Consider the following 27,054-nt stretch of genomic DNA (forward strand, 5'->3'; position numbering starts at 1 on the left):
TGAAGGCGTCAAGGAGATGACATAAACTGAATAACCTGATGAACTACATAAGAGATGTTTGGGGTAGTAGTGGTCTAATATATAAGACTCGCTACCAGTCGGTGATAGAGAGTCGGATCTTCAAGGAGAGTCCCTTCATCTTTTCTATATTTGACATTGACCTCCTTAGAGGTAGCTACCGAAGATGTGTCCTCCAACCCAGCGAGAGTAATAAGATCTTGAATATACTTATACTGGTTTAAGAAAATACCAGTGGATTTGTGATGTACCTCCAACCCTAAGAAATACGTGAGTTGTCCAAGATCCTTCATATGAAAGGTGGCATGTAACACCTGCTACAACTTGGTAATCAGTCCAGAGTCAGTGCCAGTAATGATTATGTCATCCACATAAACCAGGAGAATGACCATGCCTGCGACAGATTGATGATAGAATAGAGATGAATCATACTGACTCTGTGTAAACCTGTGGAGAATAAGTATGCCACGAAACTTCTCAAACCAAGCCCGGAGGGCTTGCTTAAGCCCATACAGAGGATGACGAAGCTTGTAAACCTGCTCAGGAGAGGAGGTAGTCATACCCGACGGGAGCTTCATGCATACATCTTCGTGGAGGTCACCGTGGAGAAAGGCATTCTTCACATCCATCTAATGCAGCGACCAGGACTGAGTGGCTGCAATGGCTCATATAGTATGGACCGTGGTCATCCTGGCAACCGATGCAAATATTTCCTCGTAATCAATCCCATATTCCTGCCTATTCCCCAGGGCCACAAGGCGGGCTTTGTACATATCCAACGATCCATCTAAATGCAGCTTGAAAGAGAATACCCATTTACTCCCAAGAGGCCGAATAGTAGGAGGGCAAGTCACAATGGTCCAAGTGTGATTTTCCTCTAGCGCTTATAGTTCTATTTGTATTGCCTTTTGCCAACAATCATGTGCCATAGCCTGTTTGTAGCCAGAGGGAATGGAAATAGAAGATAAAGTAGCTGCAAGTGATACAAGGGAGGGGAAACCATACCTGGAAGGAGGGTAAGAACGATGCATGGATCTATGAAGAGTGATGGGAGCAAGCGCCAAGTCAGGATGGGGAGGGGACATCGATGCAGTGGGGTTAGGCTCATCAAAGCTCGTCAGACTAGACAAAGATGCAGAAGGCAGTGTAACTTGGAGGGAAAAATATTTATTTTCAAAGAAGACCACATTCCGAGAAACACGAACTCGACGTGCTTGGGTATCATAGCAAACATAACCCTTTTGAGAAACGGCATACCCAAGAAATGCACACATAACTGATTGGGTTGTAAGCTTATGTCGTTCATGATCAGGCAGATGTACAAAAAAAACACAACCAAATGTCCGAAGATCAGTGTAGGACAGTGAATAACCAAATAATTTAACAAATGGAGAGACATGATGCAAGGTAGGCTAGGGCAGACATTTGATTAAATGAATGGAGGTAGAGAGTGTTTCACACCAAAACCAAGGAGGAATGGATGATTCAATGACAAAGGTGCGGACCATATAAAAAAGGTGACGATTTTTCCCCTCTGTAACTCCATTTTGTTGAGGTGTCAAGGGAAAAGAACTCTGAGAGATAATTCCTTTGCTTTGAAGAAATTCCTGGAATTCAGTTGACATGTACTCGCCTCCAGTGTCAGAGTGTAGTACTTCAATGTGAGCAGAGATCTGTGTTTCAATAAGTGCAAGAAACCTGTTAAAAGCGACAAACACTTCAGACTTTGCCCATAAAAAGTAGACCCAAATAAACCGACTAAAATCATCAATAAAGGTGACAAAGTAATATTTTGTGCATGCGAGACAACATGAGCAATTCCCCAGACATCACTATGAATAAGGTCAAAGTAGTGGTAGGCATGCGAGGTAGGATGGTAGAACTTTACTTTTGCCAACTTTGCATGATTAACAGTCAACATAAGTATCAAGAGAAGTGCAGTCTAGATTGCCTAATAAATCCGATTTAAACAATGTACGAAGGACATCCAAGTTTGGGTGGTGTCACATCTTAGTGCTAGAACCAACAACATTACATGCAAAATAAAGTATAGGAGAACGTGGAATAAAGGTGGATAGAAAGACTTTAAGTGGAAATAGCCTGCCCACTTTGGCCCCTTCGCGATCACCTTCCCCAACGCTTGATCCTGCACAACACACCCAAAGCGAGAAAATTGAACATTACAATTTTTATCAACCAGTTGACCAATAAACAAAAGGTTTGTCTATAGGTCAGGAGACACAAAGACATCAGCTAAAGAAGGAGAGAGTTCACCAACAACACATATAGGCATAGAGCTGCCATCAACTGTGTTGATGTGCAGGTTTCCATCATACTTTCTGATGTTGGAAAGAGACACTACATTCTTTGTCATGTGGTTAGAGACACCGAAATCAAAATACCATGGCTGAGTAGAGATTTTCAACTTACCTCAGATACAAAAAGTAGAAAAAATAGATATGATCATCTATTGTACCATTTTAGGAGTGAGAGTGGTCAAACTCGTAGGTGTTGGAGAAATCAAAAGTGTAGTGACGGGGATGGCAGTCGGCAATGCTCCAGAACTAGAAGTACCAGTGGAGGCTTGATAAGTTATATTGTTCTTCTTTTCAGGGCGAGTAGGGCAAACTACGATGAGATGACCTGGCTTCTTGTAGTAGTTACAAGACTTCTTAGGGCATTCCCTAGTAAAGTGACCATATGTCTTGTTGTGGAAGCACTAAACAAAACTCATGTCTTGACCCTTATTTTTCTATTGTGCTACATAAGCCACTGGAGCCTAGATATCAGTCTGGACTCGATGTTCCATCCTGGCCTGGGTAGCAAAGCGCTCCTCTTTCCTCAAAAGTTCACTCAAATAGGCATCCAGTGGCGGCACTGGATGATGATTCTTTAGATGTGATCGAGCAATCTCAAATTTTGGATGTAGCTTTATCAAGAATTTGTCCTGTTTACTGGTTTCATGTGTGGCTTGTACAACAAAGAGAGCAGCAACAGGGGCCTTCTCATAAACAATATCAGTATAGTCTGCCCACAGATTTTGGAAGCCTGAGAAATATTCTTCAATGGAACGGCGTCATTGTGTGAAATTTGTCATTTCATATTCGACTTGAAATTGATGCGCCATGCTTGTTTGGTGATCAACCATGTGGAGGTAATTCCATATATCCGCTAAAGTTTTGTAGGGCCTCAGATTAAGGACTAGATGAAGCTAGGGGTGGCTTTGAACCGAGCCGGCTCAGTTCGGCTCAGTATCGGCTCGGTTCGATTCATCATTTATCGAGCTCGAGCCGAGCTCGACCGAAGCTAGGTTCGGTTCATCGGTTCGCTAGCTGACTCGAAATGAGTCAGATCGGTATGAATCGACAACGGGATCGCGAGCGAGAGCGAGGGGGGGAAAAATTTTTCCTCCCCCCTCGTCACCGCCGACCCCTCCCATCGGTTGTTGTCGCCGCCGACCCCTCCCATCGGTTGTTGTCGTCGCCTCTACCGCCGTTGTAGCTGTTTGCTGGCGTCTATATCGTCGTCGCAGTTGCTCGCACGGCCACCTCTGTGGCCGTTCGTTCGATTTCTTCCTCTCCTCGCCGTCGCCTCTGTTTCTGTTGCCGCCGCTTCCGTCGCCGCCGACTCCGTCGCCGCCGTCATCCCCGACGATAGGTCCTCCCCAGCGCCGTAACCCCCTTCCCTCCGTGTCGTCTCGGCGAAAAACCAGAACAGGGGAGAAATAATCTCCCCCTTCCTCGTGAGAAGATGATCTCGCACGTGCGATTTTGCACGTACGAGATCATAAAATAAAAAAAAAAACTTTTCCTCTAGAAAAAATTTAAAATAAATTTTATAGAAATAATTTTCTATAAACTATTAGTGTCTCATGTTTTTTTAAACATTTTTTTAATTAAATTTTTTTATTAAAAATCATATAATTTTCTAAGTAAGATTTTTCGTACCAAGATGTGGTAGAAAACTGTATAGAATTTTTTTGAATAAATATTTAACAGTTGATGTTGTAATACTTTTAGCATGAAACAATTTTCAATGCAATTTTGTGTTTGATATTTTATTTAATTAAAAATTTATCGATAAGTATAATAATATATTAGATTGATATTAATTTTTATTTATTTCCCTAGAAGAGACAATAAAAGGTCCATTTTACTTTCCTAAGAAAATTTTAAAACATTTCCTGTAATTTTCTAATAAGTCACTAATAGTAATAAGATTTTATTTAAAGGTTTTTTTGGGAATATGTATCATAGGAAAAATATTTGTAGTTTTTCATAGAATATAAATTTTTATCTAGGGGCACTAAGGAGGCCATAATAAATTATAGCCAGATTCAAAAATTACAAAACAAGCTAGACAATAATTGGAGTAAAAAATATTAATATTGGTGCATTTTAATCCATTATTGAAATTCAATCCTGAACCTCCCATATCATTATATTTTTTAAAAATATATGCATAATTTTATATATAATTTATTCAAAGCCACCCCTACGTGCGAGATCATAAACAAGAAAAAAAAAACTCTTTGTCCCTTCCTCATGGCTCTTAAATAAATTGAAAAGATATTTTAGTAGAAATACGTTTCTAGAGACTATTAGTGAGTTTTTCAATAAATATTGAAAAGACATTTTTAATAGAAATATAGGGACCATTAGTGCCTCATATTTTTTCAAAATATTTTTCTAATTATAAATTATTTTTAAAAAATCATATAATTTTCCAAGTAAGATTTTCTTGCCAAGATGGGTTAGAAAACCATATAGAAAAATTTTGAATAAGTATTTGACAGTTGATGATATAATACTTTGAGCATGAGGCAATTTTCATAGCAATTTTGTGTTTGACATTTTATGTGATTAAAAATTTATCGATAAGTATAATAATATATTAGATTAATTATTAATTTTTATTTATTTCCTTAGAAAAGGCAATAAGAGGTCCATTTAACTTTCCTAAGAAAAATTTAAAATATTTCTTGTAATTTTCTAATAAGTCTGTAATAGTAATAGGATTTTATTTAAAGGATTTATAGTTTTTATTTGGGTGATTGTAAATTGATAGTGATATTTTATTTAATTTTTTAGTGTTTTATTATTGTATGGAGTTTATTTATAATGTTATGCAGTGTATGGAGTGTTTAGATTATTTTATGGAGTGTATAAACAATTTCATGAAGTGTTTATGGAATGTATAGACAATTTTATGGAGTGTTTATGCAGGTATTATGTATATTGATTATGCCCAATTTTAAGTAGAGATCGTGCCGAATTTTATACAAGTATTAAATATATAGATTATGCTAAATTTTAAGTAGAGGTTATGCCCAATCTTATACACATATTATATATATAAGTTATGCCCAATTTTATGTAGAGGTCATACCCAATTTTATGTAAAATGTATGCATAATTTTATATACATTTTATTCGAATATATTTTTTGAAAAGTTTTAAATGTATGTATCCAGGTCATGACTCTAGCATCCATGGTAATCCATCTTGACAACGCTTTAGCATCGCAAGGTGTCGGATCACTCCCATCAATATGACACCAAAAATCTCTTCACATGACAAATAACCGGAACTGAAATTCCCAAGCATTGTAGTTCTTACCCGTGAACCGAATAGGAGCGAAATCTAACTTGTTTGTTGACATGATAAAATCAATATTTTTCTGAGATTTTCATAAATACCACCCTATTGAAAATTCAGATTTGCCCCTACAACTGCAACAAATTCCAGATCTACCCCACAACTTAAAAAATTCCAAATCTGCCCGCACATTTTCAAAATATCTAGATCTAGCCCCATGCTTTCAAAATTACTAGATCTGCCCCCAAGTTTTCAAAAATTCCAAATCTGTCCCCACATTTTCAAAATATCCAGATCTACCCCCACGCTTTCAAAATTACCAGATCTGCCCCCATGTTTTCAAAAATTCCAAATCTGCCCCACAGTTTCAAAAATTCCAAATCTACCCCAGCTGTTTCTAAAAATTACAGAAACTACCTTATGCAAATAATTTCATTCCAAACTTAGGAAAATATTGCCGACCCACGTCCAAAAAAAACAAACAAACCTGTTTGTCCTCCTTTCTGGTGAGGGACACTCCTCGGAGCTCGGACATAGAATTCTGAGCACTCCTCTGAACTCGAACGTTGTTTTTCGATCACCCCCGATAGCTCTGCCTAACATTGAGTCGTCAGACAGCATCTCGTTGGGCGGAAACTCTTCGGACGGAGCAAGCTCTGATACCATGTCAGCAATGATTCCTGATGGTGAAGCAAGACCACTGATTAGCTACGGCCAGAGTTTATGCTCTGGTCTTCTTGAGAGTGAAAGCGATGTTCGTAGGACGGAGGTTGATGGTGCAGCGAGAGTTCTTAGGTCTTACGACAGTGGACGAAACCACCACAACCTCATGGGATTGACATGACAATCCAGACGGAGAGCGTCGCACTCTCTGGACTCTCGACGAAGACGACAATGCTGGAGAGGATGAACAGTCTCTCTGAAATGCTCTCGTGTCTTCCTCTCTCTTCATGATCTATTTAAGCTTAGGTTTTAGAGATTATTACAAATTGGCCCATGGGCCCAATACATTGCCCCCAATCCATTAAGCCTACTCTAAATACCCTATTTACATAACCTAAATTGTACAATAATTATAATCAGAAATTCTATCTAAAATATAATACAAGATATAGTAACAATGACAAGGCACTTATTTGAATTTTTCTAAACACAAATAGAGTTAGCCCTGCGCTTTATGATATGAAAATCTATTTGTTTATAAATAATATAAGGCAATAAACATGGCATTAAGTTATTAACAAGTAAATAATAAACATTGTCTTAAAAGTCAATTGGCAAGTAAAAGGCCATCAATTAAAAGTTTGTGCAAGACCATCATCATAAAGAGCAAATACTTTTCTTCGAATTTTAAAAAGGTAAAACCATCCTTTTAAATAACTATGTCTTTTGCTTCTTCTATTTACAAGAGAACGATGTTAACCTACAAATGACACTCACTGGGTCCTTGCTATTTTGAATGTGTTGACATGGGTATCGTTGGCAGCAACAAGATGTTGCTTGCTTTTATGTCCCTGTGAATAATCCGTAAGGGGGATTCCTCATGAAGATAAAGAAGACCTCGTGCCACATAAAAAATTATCTCAAAACATTTTGAGCAATCCAGATATCCACTTTTCATCTTATCTAAAAAATCAAAGCCACAAAAATATTGCTTAAGCAAAGGACAAAGATATATATGAGCGCTTTTTATTGCTCATTTCGTTTTTTTTTTTTTTTGTATCTCTAATCATTTCTAGTAACCAATCTATCCCTCTTGTTATCTAAACTTATCCAATGGTGATAGCAAAGTTCTGAGAAAGAAGCTCTTTGAGTCATCCCTTGTGATTTGAACATCATTATATAAAGCATTAATAGTAATAGAGGACTTGCCTTTGAGGTTTTTATGGATCCTAGGGCCTATGGTGCATACATATTACCATTGGTAAATTTGCAAGGCAAAACCCATACATTCAAAAACTCAACCACCCAACAAGAATGCCAAACAATAGTTGAGTCAAATTTTCAATATATATGGTGAGTCATGTTCTCACACTACAAGGGCATGAGAATACATGTAATAAAATTTGAATTGATTGAAAAATATACTAGTATGTTGTATTGACTTCTGGATATCATTGGAGCCCAATAATAAACTCAATTTAACATTAGTTCATCCTCACTATCAGACAAAACCTCACCAAAGATTTTTTCAAAGTTAATAACAGCAAATCTTGGTCGTGATGTTGAGAAAGATCTAAAAGAATAAAACAAGCAATGTCCCAAACCTGTTACAATGTGGGACCCACCATGGTTGTACGAGCTGGTGGGACCCACCATGAGGACGTGAGAAGCTAAGACGAGGCAGTACACAAGCTGGCTTGAGTTGGCATGAGTTGGCAGAATTGAAGATCTAGTGGGGGCCCACAAAGATACCACGAGCTGGTATCTTTATCACATGAGCTAGAAGATATTTTTACGTGAGCTGGAAGATCAAATGGGACCCACAAAGATACCACACGAGCTGGCATCTCCAGCCAAGAGGTCAAGTCCTTATAGAAGGATTATAATTTATGTCTGAATTTAAGTAAGTTAGAATTTGAGTAAGTTTATCTTTGGTAAGTGTATATAAATTCTATCACTCCTCCACTATAAATAGAGGAGCTTTTACTGATAATAAAATCAATCAAAGTAAGGAGTTCTCTCCTATCCCTCTCTCGTGTAGAGTTCCTTCTCCTCCTTCTTCTTCTTCTTCTTCTTTTCTTCTTCTCTCCTCTCTACTCGAGATCTCTCTCTCTCCTTCTTGGTCTTTTTCTTTCTCTTTCTCACCTTGCTCGAGATATTATTATTGGGGTCCTAAACTCAACATGGTATCAGAGAATCAAATTTAGGATCCACACGTCAAAGGAATGCTCTAAGAAGATATGATCAATGTTGCTCATAGAAGGCTCCTTATGAAGCAAGATTGAAGCTCATGAGATAAGTGTTTGTTTATGATATTATTGATTTAATGCTACTAGTTTTTGGATATTAGAAGATGGTTTAGAGATGTTTTTATGCATGTCTTCATCTTAATAGATTATGAAAATATATACATCTTGGATTAGAAGAAGTTATCAAGGTAGTTTTCTTGATTTAGAAATTTTTTTGATCGAGACCAGTTCCTATTGAATTTTTTTTTATAACTCTATGGGAAAAAGATTCCCAGATAAAGAAGAATGACATTGAGCCTTTTTATGAGTGATTATTCATTAAATATGATCACTTATTTTTTATGCTAAGCATCTCCATTAACCGAGTTGGTTAAAGACCTCTACTTAGTTTTGTTTTTGATTTATTGAGTGGAAAATTTTTTTTCCAATTGAATTGGCTCTTATGGCTGAAAAAACATGAGTTAGAAGAGTGACATACTCAGAATTACCATTATACCCTTGTGGGGGGTATCAAATTTTATGAGCTGGTCCACATCGGTTCGTCGGTTTCTTATCACAAAAGACCTCCTTGGTCACCTCACCAACAATGGACCACGTATTGATGAAGAGGATATTTTTTTATAAAAAGTAGTTAAAGAATGATACGTTGGTTATTAGTTGGCTTATCAACAGTATGCAAGAAAATGTACCAACAATATTATTCATCTTGATACAGCTAAACAAATTTGGGAGACATGTGACAACTTACACAGGCCATAAGATATTCTCCAACGAATGTTTACCACTAAACAAGGAGACAATATCCATGAATATTAGGCTCGCTTTAAAGGTCTTCTTCAAGAATGGAAGATAGCCCAGCCTACCACCATGGATATCTCAGTCAGAGACAAATAGAAAGAAGCCTTAGTTACTGCCATATGCCTTGCTAATATTAAACCGTATCTTGAAATTGCTAAGAGTCAACTTCTTAGCTCTTTTGTGGTTCCCACTTTTGATGATGTATGTGTCACACTTTTCCATATTTCAAATGCTTACCACTAAACAAGGAGACAATATCCATGAATATTGGGCTCGCTTTAGAGGTCTTCTTCAAGAATGGAAGATAGCCCAGCCTACCACCATGGATATCTCAATCAGAGACAAACAGAAAGAAGCCTTAGTTACTGCCATATGCCTTGCTAATATTAAACCGTATCTTGAAATTGCTAAGAGTCAACTTCTTAGCTCTTTTGTGGTTCCCACTTTTGATGATGTATGTGCCACATGTCTCCATCTTCCAAATGCTTCTTCCTCTAATACTGAAGTATCATCCTCTATGTACTCTGGACATAGGGCACCAACATCTGACCAAGGCCAAGGCCGAGGCAAAAATTATAGAGGAGGACGATGAAGAGGTGGAAGGAATGGGTTTGACATAACAAATGGGAAAGAATGCACTTATTATGGGATATATGGCCACTCTAGAGAAAAATGTTATAAAGCCAATGGCAAACCAAACGAGAATAAGGCTAACCAAGCCTTAGTGAGTGATACAAAAGAGGATCAGTCTACCATATCAATAGCCAAAAAAAAATTTACTAATGAAGAGTATGAGTTGTTCTAGAAAATGAAAACAATGATGGGTTCCTCTCCAAGTACTTCCTCAACTACTGTTGCCACCACCGCTTTAGGTATGCTATCTACCTATCCTTCATCCTGGATAATTGACTTAGGAGCCTCCGAGCATCTTATAGATAAAAAAAATCTCTTACACTCGGTTTCTCTATGACTTTCACATAAATTTGTTACCATAGTTGGCGGTTCACAAACTAAAGTTCAAGGGAAATGATCCACTTTTGTTACACAGTCACTTCTGCTCATTGATATCCTTTTTGTTCCTAACTTCCCATTGAATCTTTTATCGGTTAGTTAGCTCACCAAACATTTTAATTGCTCTATTACCTTCTCACCCAGTTCATGTGTGTTTTAGGATCTTATAACGAATCAGGTGATTGGTGGAGGCCGTGAAAAAGGGGGGCTCTACTACCTGGATGTGGCAAAAATAAATATTGTTTCCACCAGTGAAACTGAGACCAGGTTATGGCACAATCGGTTCGGACATCCGTCCGCACAATCTCTTCATCATATTTTTCCTACTCTTAAAGAAAGGTCGGAGTTTCATTGTGAAGTCTATCAAATGAGTAAACATCAGAGGTCTACATACTCACCTCATCCATAAGTTAAAAGTGTCCCTCCTTTTTCATTAATTCATACTGATGTATGGGGACTTGAGCATCTCGAATATTACTCAAGTCAAATATTTTATCACATTTATTGATGACTTCACTCGTACCACTTGGTTATTTTTGTTTAAAGAGCGTTCTGAAGTACCATTGATTTTTAAATCTTTTCATGCTATGGTACTCACTTAGTTTGGTCAAAAAATTAAAATACTGTAGTTTGATAATGCCAAAGAATACACATCCAAAGACCTTGACTCATTTTGTCAAGATAATGACATTATTCATCAAACATCATGTGCCTACACCCCTCAACCAAATGGTGTAACTGAACGGACGGACCATCATATTCTTGAGGTAGCTCACGGTTTACTATATGCCATGAAAGTTTCATACTTTTATTGGCCGCATGCAATCCTTACTACATGTTTTCTTATAAACTGGTTATCATCTTCCGTTCTTGGTAATGAATCCCCTTACTCTCTATTGTTACCCAATGATGATTTTTTTTTCACTACCCTTGAAAGTCTTCGGCTGTCAATGTTTTGTCCATATTTCCTCCCTAAAGCACAGTAAACTTGATCCCAAATCTATCAAGTGTATCTTTTTAGGATACTCTTGCACACAAAAGGGTTATGTTTGTTATAATCACACTCTTCAACGTTTGCTTGTGTCCAAGATGTCACATTTTTTGAAGACTCTCCATATTATACTGACAATGCTTCTCTAGTTTTATCTTCTCTACAAGGTTCTCCTCGACTGGTTGTGTCCCGTGCTACAGAAACTACTCAGCCCCTAGAAACATTGGTTGACACCACACCTACTACATTTACGGATCCCACCGAGGCAAGTCCATCTTGTTCAGTTATTTTTTTCCCACAATATGATACTCGTCCTATTGCCATAAGAAAAGAACCCAGATCATGCACCATGCCCTCTACTTCTCATCCCATATCAAATTTTGTGTCTCATCATATTCTGTCTCTTGTATGTTGTCAATTTCTCTCTGTTATTTCCTCCATATCAATACCACGGTCCTATCATGAGGCTCTCAAACATCCAGGGTGGAAGGCAAAAATGGATGAAGAAATGCAGGTGCTTTATGAAAATCAGACATGGGCTCTAGTCCTACTTCCATCAGAGAAGAAACTCATCGGTTGAAAATGGGTGTTTACTATGAAACACAATCCGGATGGGTCCGTGGCTCGGCTGAAGGCTCACCTCATTGCTAAAGGCTATAAACAATGTTATGGTATATATTATGTATGTTATGGTATATATTATGTGGAAACCTTCTCGCCAGTGGCAAAAATGAACTCGATATGTGTGTTATTATCTCTAGTAGCTAACTCTTCCTGGCAAGTATATCAACTTGACGTAAATATTGACTTTCTGAATGGTGATATCAAAGAGGAAATTTATATGCAACAACCACCTGGGTATGTAGTTGAGGGGCAGTCAGTATGTCGACTAAAAAAATCTCTCTATGGTTTGAATTAGTCTCCTCGGGCATGGTTTGAAGAATTTAGCCAAGCACTCATACGGGCTGGATTTCACAGATGCTCTAGAGATCACTCCATATTTGTTAAAGACACACTTAAGGGAAAGGTAATTCTAGCAGTATATATTGATGATATTATTATAATTGGTAGTGATTCCGAGGGCATCCAGAAAATAAAAGAAAGGATATGTGCTGAATTCAAGACAAAGGATCTTGAACTGCTCAAATATTTTGTGGGTATTGAAGCACTACAATTCTGACATGGAATTGTATTATCTCAAAGGAAGTATGTCATTGAACTACAGGAGGAGACCGGAATGATGGGATGCAGACTGGCAGATACTCTTATGGACTGAAATACAAAATCATTTGCAAGTACTAGAGAAGAGGTAGATAACGGAAAATATCAAAGATTAGTGGAAAAACATATTTACCTTTGCGTAACGAGGCTAGATATTTCATATGCACTCAGTGTGGTAAGTCAATATATGCACAACCCACAACCCAGTCACTAGTAAGCACTGGAAAGGATATTATAATATCTTAAAGGAGCACCAGGAAGAGGGCTTCTCTATAAAAATTATGGTCACTTCAACATCGAAGGATTCTCATATGTGAACTGGGCCGGATTCTCGGAAGCTGGCACTCCCACTAGGCGACGGGTGACGGGCGACGTACTCACGTGACTATCCACACCCATCACCCCACCGTATTTTAGCAATCGCCTTTCATCATATTCAAATATAAAAACCCCAAACTCCTAAGAATCAAACCCAGATGTTAAAACCGCTTTGTATATCTCTCTTTCCCTCCCTCTGTCTCTCCCTCGTTCTCTCCAAATTCCCACCGTTTTCTAAAAATGGGGATTCTTGAATCTCCATCGACCCTCGCCTCTCCAGCCATACCTTCCGTTGTGTAGATTCTGCTCAGCTCTTCTACCCTCTCATCGTTTTCTTGTTTTCTCTCTTGATCCATGGTGATGATTGTACGATCAGCCAAGCCCACGACTCCTCAGCGGCTAATGTCCTTGGCCCCGCCGCCACTGAAGAAATCTCAGCTCAACTTCTCCATGCCCTTCCCATAATGGGGAGAGAAGACGAAGAAATTGCACCACAACTTCTCCATGCCTTTCTCCAAATGGGGAAACCAGAAGTTGAGAGTGAACGACAATGGGGAAGTGTCAACGTCGTCGTCGAAACTGAATACTTGGACATCCAGGAAGTCGGTGGAGGTGACCAAAGACCCTGATCTTGGAACTGGGAGAAAATCATGGCGGCGGGAGATGGGAGTTATACAGAATGAATTGGATGTAAGCCTTCTTTGCTTTTCTTCGTTTCTTCTCTTATTTTAGTGTTTCTAGTTTATGTGTTTTGAATTTTCTAGGCGGGAGTTATACAAAAGAAATTGGATGTAAGATGTGTTCAATCTTCCCTTATTTGCCTTACAATGTCGCTAGAAATAGAAGAAAACCATGCATAAATTCTCTCTTTCTTTTCTTCTATTCAAGTGATGAAAACTTTCCCATGATTTTTTTTCCAGCAAATGTTCCCTGGATTATGGTTACTCGCCGATGCTACAGAAAGATGCAGAATAGCTGATCAATCTAAATCCAGGAAAAGGTCAAAATGGCACACTCTTCGCTTGTTTTACTTTTCTTGCAGCCCATTTTGAAAATTTTAATTTGTTGGTTGAAGACTCTTTTAGATTTTATTGATATTGGATGCCACATAATGAAAAGAAATGAGCCTATCCCCATGGAAAATCTTATTTCTCTTCATCCCTAAAGCCTCTCTCGTCCAAGGAAACTCTTTCAAACAAGCATAATGAAAAGTACAATGTAAAGTGTAGAGAAAATTTTTATTAATAAAATATTCTAATAGAATTGACTTTCATAACTTTTACTTAACTTTTTTATTAACAAACTAAAAGATAGATTTTAACTTGTATAAATTATGAAATACTTAAAATTTATATTAATATTATTTAATTAATTAAATATATAAAAAATAATTAAACACATGCTTACTTTTATAATATTAAAATACTTAATAAAATTGTAAATTTTATAATATTTGAATTCTCACTCATAAACTAGTAATTAAATATAAAATTAACCATCATGAATTTATATAAAAAGGATAATTTATTATATAAATTTATTCTAGTAACTCTTAAGATAGTTGTACTTAACTTTTCTATTAATAAACTAAGATAGATTTTAACTTGGGATAAATTAATAAATAATAAATAATTTAAAATTAAATTAATTTTTTTACCTTTCTTAGACTTGTTAGAGATTTCTCCTTTGGAGTGTTTATTTATAAAATTGCCACGTAGGGTATCCACAAATATTTAAAGGCAGGGGAGAGAATATCAGGAGACAAATATGACATCTAGGGGTGGCATCAAGTTAAACTTGAACTTGCATATGCTCAAGCTGGGATTGATTTAAATACTTCAAACTCGAGCTCGAGTCCAATAATTTTAACCCAGCTTCAGCTCTAAGCTTTGGAGAATCACAATTGCATCCCCATAAAGACCAACAAAAGTACAAAAATACCCTAGTGCCATGAATAATAGATTTTACATAATGAGACCCCTAACTACAACTTGTATGTTGAACAGGTAAGAATCATGAACATGCCTTTCCTTTCAGGATCTAGTGTAACAACTTATTATGTTCATTTTCATATGTGTCCTCCCTGATAAGAAACCCCAAGAGACCGAAGCGCCCTTTCTGCAAACTAGTCCATGATGTCATGCACTTTTCCAGTAATCTCATCATTCTCTTTACCAATATTTAAAATCTGAATGAAGATGTTAGCATGTCATTAGCAAACAATTTCATCCTATCAATGGAAAGAAATAGATTTCTGAAAAATTTCACCGGGAAAAAAAATTCTTTCATATATTCAAAAACTCAACTTTACACACTTCAATTTAATATTTATACAATCAACAAAGAGATCCATAGATTACATGATTATATCCTGTAATATCTCATAGGATAAATCAGAGGAAACCTTCCTCTGATTTCTCTCGGATGATAAATCAAAATCCTCTGATTTATCAGGATACAACTCTCGCTAATAGTCCCCCTCAAGTTGGTGCATATAGATCTCTAATGCCCAACTTGACAAGTGAGTTGTAAAAGTTCTTGCACACACCACTTTTGTAAGTATGTCTACCAACTGGTCTTCAGATTTAACAAATGAAAATTGGATTATCTTGGCCTCAAGGTTTTTCTTGATGAAGTGTTGATCTACTTCCACAAATTTAGTCCGATTATGTCAAACCGGATTATGAGAAATAGCAATAGCCGCTTTGTTATCACAGAATAAATTCATCTCATGGCTTGGGTCAAAGCCGATTTTGGTTAGTAGTCTCCAAAGCCAGAGAAGCTCACAAAGACCCTTAGCCATTCCACGAAACTTGGCTTCAACACTTAATAATGCTACCACCTTTTGTTTCTTACTTCTCCATGTAACTAGATTCCCTCCAACAAACGTAAAATACATTGAGGTGGATCTTCAATCTAAAATATTTCTTGCTCAATCAGCATCTGTATACCCTTCAACCCTTAGGTGGTTGTTTCTCAAGAACATAAGTCCTTTCCCAGGGGAGGACTTTAGGTACCGAAGAATTTGATTCATAGCATTCATATTATCTTCACTTGGACAATGCATGAACTGACTTATTACAGTTACTGCATAGGCGATGTTAGCTCATGTATGGAGAGAAATAAGTTTTCTGGCCAACCTCTGGTACCTCCCTTTATTTGTTTGCACTTGGTTTGGGTATTCTCCAAACTTATGATTTTGGATTATTGGGGTATCTACCGACTAACACTCCAGTAGTCCAACTTCAAATAATAAATCTAGGATATATTTTCCTTGGAAAAGGATTATGCCTTGCTTAGATCGAGCAACTTCAATTCCCAAAAAATATTTGAGTCGTCCTAAATTTTTCATCTCAAATTTTGTTGCCAGTTGCTCTATGTTAAGAAGCAGATTTAATTAGAAGGTCATCATCGTCCCCGACGACAGCCTCTGAGCAGCATCGGGCCGGAGTTTCCTGAGCATGATATCCCCTAAACTACATGGGATGGAAAGGTTGGGTCGGATGGGAGTTCCCCTACGCAAGAGATCCTCTGAATCTCACGGGACGGAAAGGCTTCCTTCATCTCTGGAAAGCCAATCCGCACGTTGGAGGTTCGGCCAGAGTCAGCGATCGCCATGACAGTCGCTTTGTTCTCTGCCATTTTCAAAGAGAATGACTTCCCACTGTTTTCAATTTGGGAGATGGGTCCACAGTCGTGGAACTGAGTCCTCCCTCCATCATGTGACTGGAGCCCATCGGTGTCGTCGCCGAAAGAGCTAACCCACTCTGATACCATAAAAATTTTCACCTGAAAAAAATAATCTTCTTTCATATATTCAAAAACTCAACTTTACACACTTCAATTTACATATTTATACAATCAACAAAGAGATCCATAGATTACATTATTATATCCTGTAATCTATTGAAGGATAAATCAGAGGAAATCTTTCTCTGATTTCTCTCGGATGATAAATCAGAATCCTCTGATTTATAGGGATACAACTCTCACTTACAATTTCATCATGATATTTTAGACTTTACCCATTCGAGAGCCCTTTTGCTTGTTCGCCACCATCAACCATCAAAATCAATGTAGGTAATTGTTGTCCACTTGTCAATAGGATTGAAGGGGAGGAAATGCACTTTTGTAATGTTTTCGTGCGTGCCTGGATTGGAACAAGTTTTTATATGATTTTTATTGTTGATGTAAAAAATATGAAATTGTATAAGACAACATGGTCAAACAACAAATATTTTTATTACCTCTTTGGGGTCAGCAAGCATGTTAACAATGGTTGTGTCAATGGCATCTTGGTTCTCTACCCTAGATGCTCTGGCTTCAAGCAAGGCCATTATATATGCATCTCTCTCTTCATTCAAAAGCTAGAAAGTAGGAATTTTCTACACTTTTAGGAACAAAGAGTCGAATTGGAAATTTTATCGGGATGAGGAGCTCAAAAAGAAAAGGCTAAGGACAAGATTTTGCACGTACTTAAACACGCCCCCCCCCCCCCCCCCCCCCCCCCCCCCCCCCCCCTTCCCAAATTAAAGTATCTACCTCAATAAGGTTCCTGTAAGAATGGCAACATGTTTCCATGCTTACTATTGGACATGAAAAGAGAAATGTCGGTTCCATGAGTAACTGAGGAAAGATATTCATAAACCATAGTTTCTAATATTTTAGAATGTATTTCACCTTCTAAAAATGACCAACTACATCAGTGGAATCAACCAAATGGGCTACTTTACCAAAGAAAGAGTGAACACCAGTTGCAATTACAACAACTTCAATCTTTCCATGCTTACAGGTTGAAACCAAAAATTCTTCATCTCCTATCTTTTTTGTTACTAGAAGAGATTTTCCACTAAGAGTTGTCTGCATGTGTAAATGACAAACAAACTAAGAAATACAAGCAAAAATGGATAAGTTAGCCATTCATATCATACATGAAGAATTTACCTGATCAATTTTAAGATTGGGTCTCCCTCAAGTAGACGAGCATCTGATGGGATGGTATCACCAAGATTTATGTAGATTATATTGTTAGGAATTAGTCGCCCGAATTCCAGACTAATGAGAGCAATAATAATAAACACGAAAGAAGGGAAAAATAAGCAAGGAAAAGCACAACAAGATTTATATAGGTTTACCTCAAGGTGAGATTACGTACTGTCTTTCACCGTTGTAATAATCCACTATGAAGGTGAAATATTTTACAAGAGAGATTGCACACTTACAGGTGTTCTCTCTAACCTCTCGGGCTGCAACTCGAGATGCTCCTCGGTTTAAGATGATCAAACCCTCTAATAGCGGCATCCCTCAATTATAAAGAGAAAATTAGGGCAATCACGATATAAGAGTAAAATTCCCAAACTGCCTTTAATGAAACAATAATTAATATATTTTGGACTAACTTAGGCGTTAATTAGGCTCCACAACTAAACATATATCTCCTGGTACTAGAACAGTTGCATCCATTTCTTGCCATTGTCCATTTCTCAAAACCTAATTTCAAAAGATTATTCATTGGTATTTAATGAGAGAGATGCATCAGAGGTGAGACTAACACAAGCTCTCACCATGTCAAATTGAAGACGAGATGCACCGATCACCAGAAAAGGAAGCCATTTCAGGAGGTACAATTTTTGGTTTATGAATTTCATATATGCTTTAAAATTTCATTAAAGTTTTTCATCTTTGTCATGCTCGAATGTTGCATATGCATGAGGGAACATCGGTTCTTTTATGACTACAACCATCATTAAGCTTTTCTGGAAAATGCGCGATCTTCTTTACACAACTGGGAGAGAAATAGAACATCTTCAATTAATAAACAAATCAAGAGACTATTTGGATTACCCCAAAGTAGAAATCATACTCACTGGAGATCAATGACATCGAACATCGAGTTAGGAACCATGTAAACATCTGTGCAATGGTCGAATTTGGGACCCCCATTTTGGGGCTGATCATGTGGGTGGAAACCTCATTGCTGACATTGGCTAGTGATAGACATGCCACCAAGAGTCGTCAACTGGAATACGCCACGAGTTTTGCAAAGGAGAAGTCACTATCAATTAGTTGAAGTTCAATTTGTTAGGAATAAGACGCTCTAATTTCAAACTAACAAGAACAATAATAATAAACGTGGAAGAAGGAAAAAACAAACACGAAAAAGCACAACAAGATTTAGACAGGTTTGCCTCAAGGTGAGACTATGTCCTGTCTTCTGCCACTGTAGTAATCCACTATGAAGATGAAATACTTTACAAGAGAAATCGCACACATACAGGTTTTTCTCTCTAACCTTTTGGGCTACAACTCGATATGCTCCTCGGATTAAGATCATCAAACCCTAATAGTGGTGCCCCTCATTTATAAAGAGAAAATTAGGGCAACCGCGACCAACTCAGCATAGGGCATTAATTAGGCTCCATAACTTAATACAATTAATTTCAAGCGATAGAGGAGAATAAATTTTGGTAGAGATGGTCATCTTTTTTAGTGCTACCCATTGTGCCCAAGTTCCCAAGCCACAAATAAGCCATTGTGATGCCATGGCAATTACCAATGACATGCCTATTTCCCTTTAAATAAGAGGTTTTGACAAGAAATACAATTTAACAATGGGAAAATTAACTCCCATGTGCAATTCCTATACTTGGAAGAATCACTGGGTGCGATGACGATTGCAATGGCTAACCTTTTAGGCACATAGCACGTGGGACTTTTTAAACCATTTGTGATGATATCCGCATCGTCGATCATTGTAGTCAACCACTGATGAGACATGTGACACTCTCCATCTCTTTAATTCAGCATGTACTAAAGGGTAGTAGAACCATGCAATATCAAATTTGGGAACCATTAGCAGCACGCCTAGGAGTTTAATTTGATGGCGGCGGGCAAAGATCATGATTTTGGAATTGAAGAAATCAGGGCGAATCTTTTAATTCACCTCTGGACAGAACCAAAGAAGATGAAGTTTCATGTGTCAAAGGAACCCAAGGAAGAAGAATCCTCAGCGAGGCCAAGGAATCTCCGCACCAGGAGGGCAGCCTATAAGGCTCAGAATGAGATTGGGGAGGCTCCATGGGAGATTCTACCGTCATCCTTGGGAAAACACACGATATGTTCGAAATTAAATGCCCTAATTCTAAACTAAAGAGAGCAATAATAATAAAAGCAGAAGAAGGGAAAAGTAAGCACGAAATAAAGACAACAAGATTTATACAGGTTTGCCTCAAGGTGAGACTACGTCCTGTCTTCCGCCGCTATAATAATACACTATGAAGATAAAATAGTTTACAAGAGAAATTGCACACAGGTGTTTCTGTCTAACTTCTCAGGCTGCAACTCGAGATGCTCCTCAGATTAAGATGATTAAAACCCTAATAGTGACACCTCTCAATTATAAAGAGAAAATTAGAGCAACCGCGATACAAGAGTAAAATTTCCAAACTACCCTTAATAAAACAACAGTCAATATAGCGTGGACTGGACAAGGGCTCCACCCCCACATCCTCAGGAGGGACACATGATGTCTTTTCACCGCTAGCTTCATGGGGAGTGTTAGAATATATAGGCAAGCCTGGGTTTCATTGATGAAATTATTTTATGATTTTTATCTCTTATTCACTCCTAAGGTGAAGGGTATAATTATAATATTGGTACTTTGGGCATCTATAAATAAAGCTTAATGGGAAGGGTTTGGACACAAGTCCACAACCCTAATTCTCCTCTCCTTTCTCTCTTCAACATGTTCAAAAACTCTCTCTCTCCCATCTGTCCTCTCTCCTTCATTCTCTCATTTTCTTCTTCTTCTCTTCTCCTTCTTCCTTCTTTCTTTTGTTGTCTTAGGTTGAAGACTTTATAATATGGAATCCTGAAATCAAAATGGTATTAGAGCACTAATTTTGGGATTCCATTTTTTTTTCTGCTCGGTTTAAGATTCATGAAGGAATTGCTCGACAAGAAGGAGCTGCATGAAAAAGATAAGTTCTTTATAAGACCTTCATGAACCTCTATAACTTTAGAACTATTGATTTCTAAGGCCAACATATAAACTCAAGAGATCTGAAGGGAAAGAGAGAAGAGAGGAACCGTAGCATTTGGGAGAGAGGAGAGAAAAAACCAAGGGAGATAAACAATATGAAAAGAGAGAGAGGTAAAGATGAATTTTATCTAAGAGGAAGAAGCTTGAATTTCTCTACCTCATTGCCTTGAGGTTGTATTTATAGTTGTCAGAAGGTATTTACATTGACTACAATGTCCTTAGGGCTACATGATGCAAAAATAAAAAGACATAAGAGGACTTACATTGGTCTGCATAATTATAATTTTATGCCACCTCTAGGAAAGTTCTCCTTATTTACTGGACATGCCACCCCTAAACACACTGGGTGTCTTTTAACACTCCCTCAAGTTGGTGTTTTTTACTTCACTTTGCAAAATATCTTGGTCAATAAAATTTTTTGCTTGAAAAGAAATTCTAATCTTGTGTGCTTGAAAAAGAAATTTTGGTTGCTTGCTTTGATTCATCTTGTTCTTGTTCACATCTTGTTTGTGGTCTTATCTTGTTCTCATCTTTTTCTCGCCCTTACTTGGATATTCTTGTCATATAAAATTTGATTACCACAACACGTAGAATTCTTCATTGTTGGGTACCTCTTTCTTGTACTTATTCTTCTACTTCTCTCCTTTAAGGTAGGGATCTCTATTAGGAATTAGACACGCTAATTCAAAACTAACGAGAGCAAGAATAATCATAGAAGAAGAAAAACTCAAGCACAAAAAACACAAGATTTATATAGGTTGCCTCAAGGTGAGACTACATCCTGTCTTCTGCAATTGTAGTAATTCATTATGAAGATGAAATAGTTTACAAGAGAAATCGTACACACTCGTATTTTTATCTAACCTCTCTCAGCCGCAACTGATGATCCTCCTCTGATGATAAACCCTAATAGTGGTGCCCCAAATATATAGAGAAACCTAGGGCACCCGCAATCCAAAAGTGAAATCCCAAACTGCCCTTAATGAAGCAGCAGTCAATGTATCATGGAAGGTCAATCCGTGTACCAACTCAGAGTAAGGCTTTGATTAGGCTCCACAACTTTACAATTTTTCCGATCTTTACCAAAAGTCCTAACTTGCATAAAATAATGATGAGAGAAGACATCACTCTTAGTTGTACGACAAAGCTCCATTGACCAGTCAAACTGGTCACAGTTTGAAACACACTCTACTCAATTTCAAAGACAGAAAAATGACCCAACTTTAGGGCACAACAAAGAGAGTACTAACTTTGTTAGGGTAGCTCAAACAACAAAACACCTCTTGGGTGAAGAATAGAAAGACTTGACTCAACCTGGATGTTGGGCACACTCCTATATTTTTTATTGGGTTTGTAGGCATTGCTCTAAAGTGATTTTAACAAACACAAATTGAAGAAATTTTTTTAAGGAATTAAGGGTGTGAATAAAAAAATAGCATTTGCTTTCTTTTAAATCTTGTCTTGCTTAAAATATCAAAGATAAGTCAAGGCTAAAAGAATTGGTGAGTTGTTACGGTCCCAGATCTAACACAAAGATTCGTTGGGAGGATCTTGGATCTGCCACGGGTTACGAGTCTGCCATCCATTACTGTAGGGATAGTAGGAAGACAAGGGGAAGACGAAGATCAATGGAGGATGAGACAATATGTGGGTTTTTGAGGAAAACTCTAACCTCGAGATCAAGAAGGTAATCTCAAGCCTGTTTAAGCTAGATTTAACCTAATTCTCAATCCTTGTCTTTCTCATTACTCTTACCCCTTAAATAGGGTTCACCCTATTAGGGTTTAATATAAAGTATTACAAAAATACCCCTATAGATAAAATATTCCAAAAATAACCCTATGACCTAAACTGAAATAAAATAAAGTAAATTAAATAAAAATAACTAAAATAATAATATTATTGCGTGCATAACATTACACCCTTGGAAGAACGAGCCTGTCCTCAAGCTCGGAAGTAGTGTATGTATGCCAACATCTTCACCTGTGGCCGAGTAGCATCCGTGATCGCTATGTTCACTCGCTGGACTCCCAAAATTGGAGCTATTATTTTATTTATTTATTTATTTATTTTTTCGTCACTGCACTTGCTGTAACATACCCCAATACGAGAAGAAAAAGAACAACAAGTGGAATTGTTACCTGCGCCAAACTGGTAACTACTGATTCAACATTAACAGCCATTGGGGGAGCTGCCCCAGCATTAACCGCATTGACAAAAAACAACATATCCCTGATAACCTCATTCTTTGGACCCAGTCCATGTTCAGCTAATTTCCCCGCATACTCCACGAAAGTATCATGGCTATAACACTGAGCATGATGTCAACAACAATGAGGTCGCCTGCTTTGTCAAGATCCACCAATTCCAGGTTGTACCTTTGGTGAAACCTCTCGTCCCTATCAAGAACATGTGCACACCCCCACGCATTCCTGAATCCAGCTGGACATAGGCCTTTACTGCCCTCAGCCTCCTGACAAGCTGAGATGGAATGTCCATCAGGAGCAGCATGCCAATAGCCTCCATTGTCTAGCTTGCATCGTCCAAGCCCACTTGCTGCACAATGGCTATAACCATCCCCTCTGAATTGCACTCCTTCTAGCTAGGGACACTCACTGACTCCCACAGAAGGTGTCCTTGCAAGCTGTTAAAGTCACCATTTTATCTCGCCAACAACCCCCATTGATGCTCAAGCATTCATTGTGCTGAATATCATTACCCAAACCAACAATAGCTTCAAAAGTTTTCTCAAACCCATCACAACTAGCCTTCAGTACAGCACCTTCCTCTAACGTTCCTAGACACTGGCTATTATGAATAAGAAGTGTAGGCAGAATGGTAAAATAACCCCTGGAACTCTTACCAACTTGAGCATCTTGCGCTTTGTGCAGCACCGGATTGTCAATAGCAGCATATGTGTCACCCATCCATTTTTCCATGTTCTGATTATCAAATCCAAGAGAAGTGATAACTGTATCAGCACATTCCGTTGGGTACTTTGTGTCCTTCATAGGGCACCTGATTTGAAAGTCAGTCACATTCAGTTCTGCGTGGTCATCCTCAGGATGTTTCAAACTGTCAAAAAGCTTGACTATGTCATTTTGCACCATGCCAATCCCAGAGTGATCAACTTCAACACCTGCCCATAGAAGAGTTCCTCCAAGTGGTAGGACTGTTTTCTGCAGTGTCAAAACAGCGTTGTACAATCCAGGAATGCAATGGATTGCGTTGGAACAATAGGGAAAACTACCATACTTCCAATACACATGGTTATGCTGCTGGCCTAGTGATGGATCAATAAGTTTTCTGGGGTCTATCGTTGTCAGTTGAGTCCATTTCTGCACTGTCAAAGCAGCAGCACACAACAAGTTGTGGAAGAACTCAGGGCTGCAAAACCAGCAGCTGCCTCCTGTTTCCTCCCCTGCTGTTTTGCCCTCTCCTTAAAGACACGCAGTACTTCCCAAGCATTCCTGGTGTGGCAGAATCTGACTATCATGGCATGCCCAATATTTGATTACAAACCCTTCAAAAAGCTTTAATATTTGGGAAGAAGCTCATCAAATTCATTTGAGAGAAAGACTCGCCCATACAACTTCAAATTGGCTTTGTTGGTAGTGTAGTAACTCTCATACAAATCAGGTGAAGCCTGAGGAGGAACAAATAGGACAGCTTTGAACACCACATCACTTTCAGCAATGAAGTGACTCCAAGCCATTGGCATTTCATCACCAAAGTCCTTTGCAGGACAATGGTAAAAATTGTAGGACTCTTCAGCAGTAACCTCTTTGGGATTGCGCACCCATATGGCCCTCACATCATGCAGGACTACCAAGCCACTGTGCTCATCAACAGCAAACTAGAGCCCTCCACAAAAAATTTCAGCATCACATTAAGCACAAGCAGAGTTGCCTCGCCGATGTCCACGAGGAATTGATCAGTATCCCCACCAATCTGGGGGTCACCGGTGGTTGCCTCAATGTTTCCAAGCAACCCACTGATCCTTGCGGTTTCAAGCTCATGGAAATAACTGTGGTTGGATAGTGTAGCATGGTTACACGCATGGTTGAGTTTGAGTTCCCCTGAAAGATCATATTTGAGTAGAAAGCTTGTTGTAGTAGCAGCAATGCGACAATGCCACAATGCCACACTAAATCTTATCCAATCTTTCATTTTGTTCCCGAGGAGCACTTCATCATCAGTATACCATGTAAATGCAAGAGGGTGCGTGCTAGTAGGACCCTCAAACTTAATTTGGGGAACATTAGGGAAAAATCCACCTTCCCATTCATCTAAAGCTCCATCATCACATCTTGCATCAACATCAGCAGGACACGTAGGTGCTCCTACTGCAATATCGGCTTGGAAAGACAAATCCAAACAAAGGAGTAACGAAAGAATTTTTCTAGCCACCATTTTTTTACACATGGAAGAGATCTCAGTAAAAAATTCACCAAGAACCAATGAATACAGCCCATTCAGCACACAATTACCCCAAAAATAACCCAAAACCACCACACTGCTGTTGTATTCTTTCACCACAATCGAAGACATCCCATTCAACACGAATAGGGCCCGAGCAGCATACAAATCATCCACAAAACAACCAAGTCACCCGAAAAATGTATTCAGAGGTCCCAAAAAAAATTTCCAATGGATCCCGGCATCCTCCAAAAAAAATCAGCTTGCATAGCATACTCCAAATCGAAATTCCATCAATTGGCCATTGATTCTCTGTGTCACAACACAAAGAACCTTTGTCTCTAATTTTTTATCAGCGTTGCTACTGGTCAGCCCCTTTGAGCCACATCAACGCCCAGAAAGACATGTTTTGATCTACAAATCGAGGGAGTTTCTGAAGCTTACCCCTAATTGTGATGAAGATGGTTCCCCGCTGGGCTTTCGAGGCCGAGGTGGAGCAAAAATTTGTCCGACGGAGTCTCCCCCTTCTCCTGTGGTGAACAACAACCCTTGGAGGCTTCGCCGCATGGAAATTTTCTGAGACAGAGGGCTCTCGGAAATATTTCCAGGTCAGAACAATGGCTGAAAAATTTTCCTTCTCCCATTCGGGACGGCGTGTGGCTTGCCCTAAGCAGGGGAGGTTTGATTTCAGAATTTCTGGGTCGCATTGCCCAGCTTGGGATATTTGCACCTGACATTTTTCCAGCGCCGACTAGGGTGTAACAGAATACCTCTTTGATTTCGGCTTTCCCGGGTCCTTCTCGGAGATTTTCAAGGTCCCTGGAGTCGGATTCGACGATTTGGCAGAAAACCCGTTTGATGTCCTAAAATCTGATGTCCCGTCGTCTGATTTCGAAAGTGCTGAGGCTGGTTTCGGAGTAGATATCGACTTCGATTTTGGAAGTTCAGGGTCTTGCTCGTCAGATTTCCATGATCTGGAAATCAATTTTGACGGGGCCATCGCTGGAGTTTCTCGCTTGGAAATTTCCCATTCCCGATTTTCTGATGAAGGGTATGCTGAATACCCTTCCATTTTTGGAATTTTTGAATCCCCATAGTCGGATGTTGTCGTCGTCGTAGATACAAAGAACTCTTCAAGTTCTTGTTTCTTCTGTTCGTTTGGATCTGAGGTTGCTCCCAAATCCTCCGCAGAGACTTCGGACAAACATTTTGATTTTTTTGGCCCGTGGTTTGTTTCCCCGTCCGAGACTTTTGCTTCTTTCCTGTCTGTGCTTTAGCTCTGCTCGGTCGAAACAACTTCTCGATCGACTGCCTCACGTTCCTCCATTGATAAAAAAAAATACTTCACCCAGGCTGCACGCCATTTCTGTATTCGTTCCACTCCAATGCCTGCTGCAACCATTTCTCTGATTTGTCTATGCATCGCCACTATTTCATCTTCTTGGTTCATCGTGTTCCCACTCTGATACCAGTTGTTACGGTCTCGGATCTGACACAAGGATTCATTGGGAGAATCTTGGATTTGCCATGGGTTATGAGTCTGCCATGCATTTCTATAGGGATAGTAGGAAGACATGAGGAAGATGAAGATCAATGGAGGATGAGAGAATACATGGGTTTTTTAGGAAAACCCTAACCTCGAGATCAAGAAGGTGATCTCAAGCCAGTTTAAGCTAGATTTAACCTAATTCTCAATGCTTGTCTTTCTCATTACTCTTACCCCTTAAA

General features: G+C 38.6%; 2 protein-coding genes across 2 annotated transcripts; one reads left to right on the forward strand and one right to left on the reverse strand.

Moving 5' to 3' along the window:
* The first annotated feature begins 10,145 nt into the window (after window positions 1-10,145).
* LOC137965259 (uncharacterized) lies at window positions 10,146-11,907 on the forward strand. Its single transcript, XM_068811598.1, has 3 exons — window positions 10,146-10,197; window positions 10,997-11,272; window positions 11,426-11,907. The coding sequence occupies exons 1-3, from the start codon at window positions 10,146-10,148 to the stop codon at window positions 11,905-11,907; spliced, it is 810 nt and encodes a 269-aa protein (XP_068667699.1).
* A 3,891-nt stretch (window positions 11,908-15,798) lies between these two features.
* On the reverse strand, window positions 15,799-16,307 carry LOC137965261 (uncharacterized mitochondrial protein AtMg00810-like). The gene is made up of 3 exons (XM_068811599.1): window positions 16,295-16,307; window positions 16,095-16,241; window positions 15,799-15,953 (listed from the first exon to the last, which is right to left on the reverse strand). The coding sequence occupies exons 1-3, from the start codon at window positions 16,305-16,307 to the stop codon at window positions 15,799-15,801; spliced, it is 315 nt and encodes a 104-aa protein (XP_068667700.1).
* Between the last annotated feature and the right edge of the window lie 10,747 nt (window positions 16,308-27,054).

Source organism: Aristolochia californica, unplaced genomic scaffold (assembly GCF_029961685.1).
Source record: "Aristolochia californica isolate CCGP_79_NKW_82.1479 unplaced genomic scaffold, dmAriCali1.0.hap1 SCAF_5, whole genome shotgun sequence".
Lineage (NCBI taxonomy): Eukaryota > Viridiplantae > Streptophyta > Magnoliopsida > Piperales > Aristolochiaceae > Aristolochia > Aristolochia californica.

What these genes read in the sequence shown, in the direction of transcription:
- LOC137965259 (XM_068811598.1), top strand. Translation starts at nt 10,146, where the DNA reads ATGGGTTCCTCTCCAAGTACTTCCTCAACTACTGTTGCCACCACCGCT. An exon ending in TGTTGCCACCACCGCTTTAG is followed by an intron (nt 10,198 to 10,996) that starts GTATGCTATCTA and finishes ACACATCCAAAG; the next exon opens with ACCTTGACTCATTTTGTCAA. An exon ending in TTTTTTCACTACCCTTGAAA is followed by an intron (nt 11,273 to 11,425) that starts GTCTTCGGCTGT and finishes CTTGTGTCCAAG; the next exon opens with ATGTCACATTTTTTGAAGAC.
- LOC137965261 (XM_068811599.1), bottom strand. An exon ending in TGAAGTTGGACTACTGGAGT is followed by an intron (nt 15,954 to 16,094) that starts GTTAGTCGGTAG and finishes TCGCCTATGCAG; the next exon opens with TAACTGTAATAAGTCAGTTC.